The sequence below is a fragment of the Osmia lignaria genome, chromosome 12 (genome assembly GCF_051020975.1).
Source record: "Osmia lignaria lignaria isolate PbOS001 chromosome 12, iyOsmLign1, whole genome shotgun sequence".
Lineage (NCBI taxonomy): Eukaryota > Metazoa > Arthropoda > Insecta > Hymenoptera > Megachilidae > Osmia > Osmia lignaria.
Genome location: NC_135043.1, coordinates 4,380,655 through 4,392,040, shown reverse-complemented (window position 1 = coordinate 4,392,040; position 11,386 = coordinate 4,380,655). Strand labels below are relative to the sequence as shown.

The following is an 11,386-nucleotide window of genomic DNA, read 5'->3' as shown; positions in this document are numbered from 1 at the left end:
AGATTACGATTCCCGCCTTTGAATTTTTTGTGTGCAAAGCAGACCAACGTCTGTTATGTGGAATTGTTGGTTGTTGAAGAGCGTACCAAGTATTTACGTAAATGCGAATTTGTCACATCATTACAAGTTTTATTTTTTAACATTTGAACTTATTTCTAGTTGATTATTTTTTTATAAGCAGTGTACACTTCTGTATATATTACAAACTATACGTTTTCGTAACCTCACAATGTCGAGTAAGGTAGTAAAGAAACCACCTAAAAGAAAAGGTGCAAATGCGTATAAATTGCCAGATCCAATATCTGCTGGTGAGATATTAACAGATATTGCTAAACACCAATGGATTCTTGGCAAATCAATCGGTGTTGGAGGTTTTGGCGAAATTTATTCTGGTATGCACTTATTCTCATGATATCACACCTTGCTTTTATCCAATTTAGTTTCTATGTGTGAATAGTATTTCATATCTTCTAAGTTATATAATTCTTAATAGATAGAATAATCAGATAATTTTACTAATAATTACAGCTGCTCCTTACAGAGGAAAGAGTCCAAAAGAATATCCCTATGTAATTAAAATTGTGAGTATTTGAGATACTTTTTTTTATATTTCATTGTTTTGGTTGATGCCTTTTTAAAAATTACAAAATTATAGGAACCACATGGAAATGGACCATTGTTTGTAGAAATGCATTTTTATATGAGAAATGCCAAACCAGATGAAAGTGAGTTATTTCAATAATCCAGTTATAATTTTGTAAGAAAGAAAAGATTACTATATTACTTGTTTTAGTTGATAATTGGAGGAAGAAAAAGAAGCTCCCAGAGCTTGGCATGCCTCAATATATTGGCTCTGGAAGTCATGAATATAAAAATACAAAATACCGATTTGTAGTAATGAATCGGTATGGTACAGATTTATGGAAACTATTTGAAGCAAACAGTAGAAGATTTCCAGAACATACAGTATACAAAATAGCTTTACAAATAGTAAGAAGAAACACCTAAGCATTTCATTATTCAACACATGCAATGTTTTAAATATCTGAAATTAATTACATAATTTTAGATAAACATATTGGAATATATCCATCACAAAACATATGTCCATGCAGATATAAAGGGAGCAAATTTGTTACTAGATTTAACATCTGAGAATCAAGTTTATTTAGTAGATTTTGGGTTGGCTTCTCATTATTCTACTAAAAATGAATATAAACTAGATCCGAAAAAAGCGCATAATGGGACCATTGAATATACCAGTAGGGATGCTCATATGGGAGGTAAAGATTATTGATATTGAATAAAGTGATTAAATTGCTATTTATAAAATAAAACTCGCGACTTCTTAAATTGTAGTACCAACGATGCGTGGTGATTTCGAAATTTTGGGCTATAATATGATCCAATGGTTGTGTGGTTCACTATTATGGGAAAAAAACTTGTCTGATCCGGTTACAGTACAAAAGCAAAAAGAAAAAGCCTTTGAAAATATTTCCGAATTTTTAAACAAATGCTTTAACGGATCAGTTCCAAAACCAATACTTGAATATATGACCTTATTAGCGAGTATGAAATTCAATGATACTCCGAATTATGAAAAGTTTAAAAAGATAATATCTGATGGATTAAAACAACTGTCACATAAACCAGATGGAAAGTTAGAGTTTAAATCTGATGGAAATTCTCAGAAACAAATTGTAAAAACTACCCCACAGAGAATTAAGAAAACAGAAGATGTAATCAAGAGAAGTCCTCGTATACGAGCAAGGAAAAACCTAAGTCCTGTAAAGAGTCTTGATGATAGTACTGTAGGAATAATAATGGACAAAAAACGTGGTGGAGTTAAAGATATAAAACAAATATTGAATAACATTGAATCTGATGAAGAATATGATATTAAAATAGTTAAAAAAAAGAAAAAACCGAATGATTTTGTAAATAAATCTAAAGACGAAAAAATTGCGGTTAAAAACAGGAGAAGGATACAGAAAAATTATAATGATTCAATCTCAGATTCTGAACCAGAGGTAATGTATATATTTCCTTGTTCTTAACCCTTTGCGAACGGGACCGTCTGACGCGTGAGTGCCTGAAGGAGAGCTTTTCGGGCTGGCATACGCTAAAACTACCGCACATCCAGAACTGTAAAATTGTTTGGGCGACTGTGACCAGACATGCGTTCGCAAAGGGTTAATATCCCAACATGTGGTTCTGATAAAATTTTTACATTTAACTTCTGCATAGATTATATCAAAAGGAACAAGGTCAAGACCGATTGATCAAGAAGTAGCATCCAAAAAAACGAGAGCTAATCCACGAAAAGCGTTAATTCAAGACAGTGCTTCTGACGAAGACATATTTGATATGTAATTGTAAGTGAAACGTAAATAATTATTTCAACTGCGTTCATACGCGTTGAGTATTTGAATTTGGTAAAATTGTGTATATTATTGTATTTATATGAAAATACGCAAAATAGTGGTGGTTGTTACTACGTTAATCATGCAAAAGTAGTACTGTTTGCAAGTAAATTTCGTCTTTCGGCTCGGTAAACTTTGAAGAATGGATATATTTTAATACGTCTACACGTCGAGTAATTGTACAAAATGTGTAAGGTTAGTAAATTACAATGTAGAGTGCTGACTGTTGAGCAGTATTAATTTTCTATATTTGTATGAAAATAAAAACTACCTTATCATTATTAATAGTGACGAGAAATTTAAACTTTTAAATGAACTATTACTATAAAAATTTTTATCGGTATATGATTTTGTATAAGTAAATAACTATATACATATAAATACGTTTGTTTATTAACAATATTTGAAAGCTGCATTCCAACTATTTACTTTTTCAGTTTTTGTATTTGTGGAGCACTTATTTTAACTTTTCCAGGAATATTTCTAGCTACCAATTCTTCTTTAACAGCTTTTAACAAGTCTTTTTCTCTTGAAGTAATCTCTTTATCTTTCATAAATACTGCCACGGCAGTTTTAGCTGCTTTCCCTCTTTTGCCGGTTCCCGGTGTTAACTTTACTTTAAATCTAAAACAAAACAATATGTCGTAGAAATCATACATAATGAACCCAAATTACAATAAAATAGCGCATAGTATCCTTACTTGTAATTTAATAATGTATTGTAAGGAGCTATTACTGGTACTGCAAATAACAATTCGTCTTCTGTAACAGGTTTTCCTGTTAATTGATCCAACATATCTACTTCCGGTCCCGGACCAGTATCTTCTTCTTCAATGTTGTCTACAACTTGAGAATTTTGTGGTTGAACTGGTTTTGATGCACCCTTTTTCTTTGTTGGTTGCTTTGGTCCAGATGGATCTTTATTCCTATTTTTTTTCTTGTCTTCTTTTGCAGCACCTGCTGACTAATTAATATTGTATTAGTATAATATAAGCTTTGTAATCACATAAATATTATAAGCGAGTGGTGGCAGATATTTACTTGAAGAACTTGCATAGACAACCTTCTGTCTTCTTCATCTTGATCTTTATATTTCCCTTTCATCTTTTTCAATCTTCCTTTTTGTCCACGTTTTAATACTACTTGGCCATCCTTTTTAGTCTCTGCTTCAGTCGTTTCTTCTTTATTTTCGTTTTTAGAAGGATTGTGTATCGAACTCTTTACCTTGGCGGTAGTTTTTATTATTACAGGCTTATCATCTCCTAAATAAACCACATGATCTAAATCCTTTTGCACCGTAGCTGATGTTTGATTATTGTCAATGTGCAATTTTACCCTATAATGTAAAACCTCGTCAGTTCATACTACGTTTATAATATATAAATTATATAACATACTTTGGACCAGAAACATCTATTTTAATTTGAGTATCAGGAAATTTAGATCTATTATCATCTTCATCGCTAGAATCTTGATTAACATCATTCTCTTTCATAATTAAATCTGCTTTAGATTCTTCTTGAATCGGATCTAAACTATCTTTCTTCTCAGGCTGTTCATCTATTTTATTACGAAATATGTATTAGGAATCTGTTGGTTAATTAAGATACCTTTATAATTGATATTTTACCTTCATCAGAATCCCCTATTAATTCTATTTCTCGATCATCTTCAACTAATGCTTCTGCAGGTTCACTTTCATCATCTATAACTCTGACTCTTCTTTCATCCTTGTGTCTTTCAATTGAACTGTCTTCTAATCGGAATAAGAATCCTAATCCCATAACCAATTGGCACGGTGGTAAATAATTCTTTTTTCCACGAATCATAAACGATCCAGTAGTAAGATACTCGCCAGTTGGAGCCGTCTTGGACACTTGATCGTTATTTACCCACCATGCTCCCGCTACTACTTTAGCTTCCCATGCAATACTAATATTACAATTATCATATTTTTATCGTATGAAGGATCATTTTAAAATATAAATGTTTAAGTACCTGTAAGCAACAGCCATTGTGCCAGCTTCAGCTAACGTTTTTGGTGGTACCGGTCCACCACCTGGGTTTTTAATTACTACAGAACTAGCACCAGTTAAATCGGCATGAACGTATATATCTCCAGATTTGAGATACCTTTTTACAATTAATTCGTTCTGCTGTTGATCTCTTCCACCAATTACTGTACAATTGTACAATTATTGATGTATCATTATAAAAATATAATGTTTTAAGTAACTTACCCAGGTAATTTTCCGAGCTAATAAACCAATAGAATTTTTCGAACCAATATATTTTCCTTAATTTATTGATACTGTGAATAGCTTGTACTTCTTTCAATGTTTGTTTCGTTTTCTTCTCTGCTGACTTTAAAGCTTTATCTTGAGACTCTATTGTTTTTTGCTGTTTTTTAGCTGCCGACCTCTTTTGATTATAATATTTTCTAGCATTTCCAAAAGCTGTGTGTGCTAGATCAATATCAATCAACATAGGCTTCAACTCCGATTCTTCATCACTATCTTGATAAGGATCATGTAACAACAGAGAAATATGGTTTGTGTCTAGTTTCAATTGTTTAATTGCAGATGCAACAGGATCTCCTCTACTCTCTGCCTCCTTTAAGAGAATTTTTATATCTGGCCAAGCCATTTGATTTGCAAGGGCACTTTGTATAGCTAATATAGCATTGTCCACTAACATTTGATTTCGGGAAATTAATTCTGCTTTTTGTTTGTCTATTTCCTGAGTTTTCTCTAGTGATATTAATCTCTGGTCATGATCTTTCTTTACATTATCCAATTTCTTAAGAGCTTCGCGTTCCTGTTGCAAAACTTTTAAATCTAACTTTTGACCTTCCATTGTAGAGAAATATTCATCTATCGTGACATCGAAGGAATCGAATTCTTTAAATGGAAAATCTTTATGCTGTTCAAATAAAAAGGGGTGGAATTCAATGTTGGCATATATAAAATCCTCTTTGCCATCTGGTGTTAGTTTTGATTCTTTCTTTTGTATAATATATCCTTTAGAGACATTTTTCCGAGCAAAGTCCATCATTTCATCTGCACAATTTAATGCTGAAATTAAATTCGGCATGTGTTCTACAATATTGAAATCTTTGCCTATTTTGCAGCCAACTGTAAATCCATGTTTTAACAAAACATGATCAATTACGGCAGAACCAAATTCTAGAAGTGGATTTAATACTTTCTTCAAACTTTCTCCTGCTTTAGCATTCTGAAGACGATTTTGAATTTCTTCCATGGGTGGCATTGTATTTTGATGAGCTCTATTCACAGGATACTTCTCCTTAACAGCAAACCTAATCATCATATTATGTAATATTTTTGTATCCCTTTACAATTATGTGTTTCTAATGTTTAATTTATATTTCAGTTTACCTAATTTTATCCCCTTCTGTATGAGGCCTTAATATATTTAAAATGGTCATTTCATGATCTGTCAAAACTATGTTACCACGATCGTACAGTTCTAAGATTACATGATATGCTGCTTCACCACTTCCAAACTGTAGATCTATTATTCGATCCACTCCTACTTGAGTAAGGCTTTCAAGTCTTTTATTTTTAAGATGTTTGCGCATCTATGAAGATAATAAATATTTCATTAAATTCAACTTAAAATGTGAAGTATAAAACATAGACACAATAATTATATGACATACTTTCATAGAAAATCCGGATGGTGCTACATTTTTTGGCCATTCAAATGCTGTTGTATGAATTCTATTGCCAGATTCCAGCAAAAGAACACGTTTTTCTTCGCTTCGTTGCAAACGTATAAGGTATGTTCGATGATCAATGTCATAAATTTGATTTACGCGCATACCAATTAGTCTGGAAATAAGAGTTATGAATGCATATGATCGTACTCGAATAATCAGTACTGCTTAACACTTCTTTAAATGATTAAAACATTATAATTGTGCTTATGTTGTAACCTTTAAAGAAAGATAACAGTAGTACTGTATATTTCAACATTTACTTACTGCTGTAGTTCAGTTACAGTGCAAACAATATCGTAGGAATTAAATCGGGTCTTCATTTTTGTACAAGTGTTATTTATTAATATTTATGACTTAAATTATTAGAAAATTACAACCTTATTGAACAGATATCTAAATGTTCACTGTATATCTTTACTATAGAGAATATGTGTATATTAAGTGGACTTTGGTAACTGATCGCTAGTGAGATCTTACAATGGACCATAACATTAACAAGGGAAAATTAAGAAGGTTTCTGCATTGGTAAAAGATATGCTGCAGTAAAATATAGGTTTCGTGAGGATCCAACTAGGACACTTTTTCTATATATTCGAGATCGTAGAATCATTTGGTAGCCTCGGAAAAGCGCAAAAGTTCCTTATTTTGTCAAAAAACGTAATTTTTCGTACTTCGTTAGTACTATCTTCTCGCCGCTAGATGGACGCCAATTTCTTGGTCCATGAAATGCCTATTTTTCTTATTTTCTTAATTAGAGCTTTAAGCTAACTATGAGGATATTTTTCCTATGTATTAGAGGTCGTAGAATCATTTAGTAGCTTCGGAAAAGCTGAAAAGCTCCATATTTTGTCAAAAAACGAAATTTTCTATTTTGTTAGTTTCTATGTCCACGGTTAGATGGCGCCACCTATGCCTTTCAACGCCAGGGTAGGTTTTTTAAATAAAAATCATGTTAAAATTAAGTTTTTATAACATTTTCAATTTATTAACTTAATTATTTTTCAAAAACTCTTCTATTAACACAAATTAAACCATTACAATCCTTTAATTTACAGTCTAAACTTAAAAAAAGAAAATAGCATTACCGACGCAGATATGCCATAAGTGCCATTTTACGGTACTTTTATGTCATAAAATCATGCGAATTGTTTTCGACGAACAATTTATAAATTTTTACGATTGATGCTTAATCTACACACTCGCAGCAACTTTCACATATAGGTTTTGTAAGGATCTAACCAGTAATTAATTATAAATAGTTATAGGATCGACGCAACAGGTCGAACTTACATCTTATTGTATTTATTTGCCACATTCTGAGGTAACTATTTTAGTGATCTATTGAAATTATACACTGACCATCGTATCTGATATCGAACAATCAAAAGAAAAAAATAAAATGAAACAAACCCTGCAGCAGTACGTACAGGTGCACCTTTGATTTATAACGTTTCTCGCCATATCACCTTATGGAATTTCATTTGTAACGTTACACAGAGCGAATACGTCAGTCTCTGTACTAAACAGTGCAACGTGTATGTACACTACCTCTTGTAGCAGCTGTATACAGTTCGCATCCGCATCGGTGCACCACCGAATAGTTTCGCAAAATTAAATCAGAGTCGCAAGCACGGCCCGAATTTCATAATCATTTTATAATATTCGGCTTCTGGTAATTTTCATCCTCGCAATTTTTATCATTTTCCAAAAAATAATGGTGTACTGTTGTAGTTTAGGACTTAGAGTAGTTTATCCTAATCCTGATCCTTTAGGATCCGATGTACGGTTGATCGGTTAACACTACAATGAAACAGAAATTATGTATATTAAAAGAAGAATTATATTTTCATATTAAAATTATTATAATTACTTACTTGGTGCGTCGGCTGATCTCGCGTATGCTGGCGGTGTTGTCTCGTTCAAATTCTGCAAGAACTCGCTCTTCCTGTAACGCAGAAGAACGGGTGGAGTAGCCGGTATTTCTTCTCTCTGGCATCAACGAGCCGGTGGTGTAGGCCCGTGCAGCCAGGCTTCGGAAGCAGTGAGCACTCGGTGCATTCGCGGTGACACCGCAGGTCTCGCGGTACCGCTCGGCAGCGAGTTCCGCGTTACCGTTGCACTGTGCGTAAATGTAAAGCATGTTGTAATATTCCGACGGTGAACGCAACATGGTGTTTTCAGTTTGGTCTTCACTTGTCTCTCTATGCTTGCCGATTTGCTTCTGTCTTCTTTTCGAATTTCTTAGCATGCTACCTTTGGGAGGGGGAACAGAGGCTCTGCATGTTTGGGGGTGGTCTTGGCAACTATGGGTTTCTCCAGATTTGCCATGTGGTGACTCGTTGCCGCTGAAACCGTTAGGTTTCGAGGCCTAGCCACCTTTTTGATACCGCGAGGTATATGACAGGTTCGAGTTAAGGATTACTGTACCCTGTCATAAACCTCGCTTGGCTGAAACTCTAATAAGGTCTTTTATAGGGAGTTTATGAAAGTACTAGTATAGTACTAGTTTATAAAAATACCACAGCCGACTCTAGTATTAGCAGTGCTGAAGTAAAAATGGCAACAATGCGGGAGTTCGGTCTGAATATATCAACACCTACCCTACTCTATCTGCCTCCCGGACCCCAGAATCTCAGCCAATCAACGTCGTCAGACTCCCTGCTACTCTCTGGACTTCACATAACCTCTTTGGTTTCGTTCCAATAATTTCGCTTCTTTCAAGGTTTTTATTAACTTATATACACGTTTATCAATTCTTAAATGTTTCAATTTGATCCAAAGATGGTTTCACTTTGCTTCATACCTAAATTTCCTTGAAATCATTGTAAATATTTCAAATATCATGCTTCACAACACCAAACTACTTCGAGAGTAGTACATCACTTCCATTTGCCATAGTTGCAACGTTTAAGTATATATTATTTATACATAATTAACGCAAAATAGTGTATATTACTACAGCTTTTAATTAAAAAAGACATTAATTACAATTCCGAGCACAGGACTCTGTTTTTGAAAATAGGACTCCGTATTGTCACGTGAGCGGTGTTGCCACGTAGCTAGTACTAGAGTCGGCTGTGAAAGTACTAATAAAAAAAGGCCTGAATGTCTGTAGTCAGTGAAGAATAACTATCTATTTCATATCTTGAAAAAAAATATATTCCTGGCAATCTGGAAGGACTTAATCATTCAAAATATTAATGTTAAATTATTTTTCGGCTCTGCAGAGCTCTGTATACTACATACCAGGTATACAGTACAGGACCTTCGTGCGGTCCTGAGATCATGCATGAAATTGCGAGCCGTCGATCAAAATTAGCTGATAAGAGGTAAACGCTTCTCAGAAGATGCGGGTGTACATAGGTGTGAAATTCCATCGGGAAAGCGTTGACGGAACGCACAATACAAGGCTCTGTTAAACGCAGTAGGTGTGTTTTGAAAAGCCGTCAGCTAGGAGTGATCGAGTAGTTGAAGCGACTGGTTCGGTGTCAACTGCAGGTGTCTCGTTAATTGTCCTTCAGCTATTCCGTCCTTGCCCCGCTCGATGACGTTTAAATCGATGTTTCGTGTTTTCAATTAGAAAACCCCGCGAAACGTGAACCGAAATGGTATTCCAAGGAGGACGGTCGATATTTCTCGGGAACTCCATTGCGGACTGTTAGATTTCTTTATTTTAATTCATCTTTTTTATCCGAATTCGATGCTTCAATTGCACAGGATTCTCACCTGGCGACGAATCTTCCTGAATTCCTAACGAGACTGGTTTCTGACGAAACCATTGTGTCAGCTTAAATCGATGTCCGAGCGATGTTTTACCTTAAATCACCATCGTCGACCGGACGGCTGAAAAGGGAAAAGCGCAAAAAAGATACAGAGACGGAATCAGGAGCGAGTTTCAGTCTGTTTTTAATGAATTTTAATCAGTCACTGGAAACGTTGGAGAAAATAAGACGCGGTTGGAAATTGCACTTTTGAATCCAAGTTCCGGAGCGAAATTAATATCGGTACATTTTGTTGGCATTTCGTTACGTTGAGTAAACAATCGCGTCCCGTAAACATCTGTTTTCCGCTAAAAAACGAGCCCGTTTCTTTCCATACCCCGTTTCGCGTTCGTGAATCTCGCGGAAATTTAAAAACGATAAACATCACCGCGAATGCGTATTCGCAACGGATAAGGATCGAGAAATATTGAACAGAGTAAAGTTATACGATTTGTTTTGTTTCGTTTTATTTTTTACCAGGGAAAATGCGCTTTTTTCCCTGTTTGATAGATTTTTATCGGTCGCGAATGCGTGCGGCATAAAAATCCCGAAAACAACTAACTTTATGAGCAAAAGTTTTCCTATATCGGAACGTTAACACGACGCGGGAATTGATGTATCGCTTTAAAAAATTTGTTTTTCATCGAGAAACCACGAGTACGTTTTTTTTCACCGTCGATGCGTTTATGGTGTGTTAAAAGGAATAAAATATGCAATATTGATTGGATTGACAACTATATTTTCAATTTTCAAATTTCTACATTTTCTACTTTCAGATTTGGTAGTTGGATGGAGGAGACGATGTATCATGAGACATTGAAGGTGTTCGTCAAGGCGATAAGTTGAAAGAAACGAAGAGAGTAAGGGAGAAGAGGGATGAAGATTCGCGAGAGACACCATCGTTGGGACAAAAGAATTGATCCTCTCCTTCTCTTTTTCCTTAACCACCTCCACCGTCTTCTTCCTTTTTCTCTTCTTATCATTTTCTCTCTTCCGCGCTACCTTTTCTCCTCGTTTAACCATCGAAACCTTTCCCTTCGCAATCTCGCGACAAGATCAGACTGATTGCTCGACTTCTCACCCAAACCATTCCTTCGGACGACAAGAAAAAAGAAGAACTGCTCCTTTGATCTCGGCTGACCGACGAGCAAGAAATTCGTTTGCAGTTTTTCCTGGGAAAATCATTTGTCGTGGCTTGCTTTCCCTTGTTACGCGGTTGAATTTCTTGCTGAAACGATCGAGAAAAAAAGAGGACTTAAATTTTCTTTATCTTATGTACCCGATTACTTCTTCGTACTAGCAAACTTTTTCCGTAGTTGCTGTTAACTCAATTAATTTTTCTTTTAATCCGTACAGAACGGGCATCCGTAATCTTACGTTTGTATTTTCAGTTCGCTGAGGCAGCAACGTTAATCGGGAATCGGACGATTTGGCGGGCAGCTGGTGTGGAAAAACAGAAG

The 11,386-nt window shown here is 34.9% G+C and overlaps 3 protein-coding genes across 5 annotated transcripts; 1 reads left to right on the top strand and 2 right to left on the bottom strand.

The window, feature by feature from the left end:
- The first annotated feature begins 8 nt into the window (after positions 1 to 8).
- On the top strand, positions 9 to 10,721 carry LOC117602983 (serine/threonine-protein kinase VRK1). 3 transcript variants are annotated; one of them, XM_034321627.2, is made up of 8 exons: positions 9 to 392; positions 529 to 581; positions 656 to 725; positions 794 to 990; positions 1,070 to 1,283; positions 1,360 to 2,030; positions 2,248 to 2,375; positions 10,703 to 10,721. In XM_034321627.2, the coding sequence occupies exons 1-7, from the start codon at positions 230 to 232 to the stop codon at positions 2,371 to 2,373; spliced, it is 1,494 nt and encodes a 497-aa protein (XP_034177518.1). In that variant the 5' UTR covers positions 9 to 229; the 3' UTR covers positions 2,374 to 2,375; positions 10,703 to 10,721. The 3 variants fall into 3 exon arrangements, with proteins under 3 accessions (XP_034177518.1, XP_034177517.1, XP_034177516.1); XM_034321626.2 differs by lacking the exon at positions 10,703 to 10,721 and adding an exon at positions 3,195 to 3,335; XM_034321625.2 differs by lacking the exon at positions 10,703 to 10,721 and having other exon boundaries at positions 2,248 to 2,662.
- Clbn (Nuclear export mediator factor NEMF homolog Clbn) lies at positions 2,707 to 6,591 on the bottom strand. Its single transcript, XM_034321622.2, has 10 exons — positions 6,430 to 6,591; positions 6,106 to 6,277; positions 5,822 to 6,024; positions 4,664 to 5,742; positions 4,422 to 4,602; positions 4,054 to 4,355; positions 3,821 to 3,983; positions 3,465 to 3,759; positions 3,125 to 3,387; positions 2,707 to 3,047 (listed from the first exon to the last, which is right to left on the bottom strand). Exons 1-10 carry the CDS (start codon positions 6,483 to 6,485, stop codon positions 2,849 to 2,851), a joined length of 2,913 nt encoding a protein of 970 aa, XP_034177513.2. The 5' UTR covers positions 6,486 to 6,591; the 3' UTR covers positions 2,707 to 2,848.
- On the bottom strand, positions 7,186 to 8,458 carry LOC117602985 (uncharacterized). The gene is made up of 2 exons (XM_034321630.2): positions 8,040 to 8,458; positions 7,186 to 7,965 (listed from the first exon to the last, which is right to left on the bottom strand). The coding sequence occupies exons 1-2, from the start codon at positions 8,411 to 8,413 to the stop codon at positions 7,920 to 7,922; spliced, it is 420 nt and encodes a 139-aa protein (XP_034177521.2). The 5' UTR covers positions 8,414 to 8,458; the 3' UTR covers positions 7,186 to 7,919.
- Positions 10,722 to 11,386: the final 665 nt, after the last annotated feature.

Bases quoted from the DNA above. Each gene is read 5' to 3' on its own strand.
- Clbn (XM_034321622.2), bottom strand. From the start codon at position 6,485: ATGAAGACCCGATTTAATTCCTACGATATTGTTTGCACTGTAACTGAA. The intron at 5,743-5,821 runs GTAAACTGAAAT...TATGATGATTAG, and splicing joins ACAGAAGGGGATAAAATTAG to GTTTGCTGTTAAGGAGAAGT. The intron at 4,603-4,663 runs GTAAGTTACTTA...ACAATTGTACAG, and splicing joins TAGCTCGGAAAATTACCTGG to TAATTGGTGGAAGAGATCAA.
- LOC117602983 (XM_034321627.2), top strand. From the start codon at position 230: ATGTCGAGTAAGGTAGTAAAGAAACCACCTAAAAGAAAAGGTGCAAAT. The intron at 393-528 runs GTATGCACTTAT...TAATAATTACAG, and splicing joins TTTTGGCGAAATTTATTCTG to CTGCTCCTTACAGAGGAAAG. The intron at 582-655 runs GTGAGTATTTGA...ACAAAATTATAG, and splicing joins ATCCCTATGTAATTAAAATT to GAACCACATGGAAATGGACC.
- LOC117602985 (XM_034321630.2), bottom strand. From the start codon at position 8,413: ATGCTAAGAAATTCGAAAAGAAGACAGAAGCAAATCGGCAAGCATAGA. The intron at 7,966-8,039 runs GTAAGTAATTAT...GTTTCATTGTAG, and splicing joins GAGATCAGCCGACGCACCAA to TGTTAACCGATCAACCGTAC.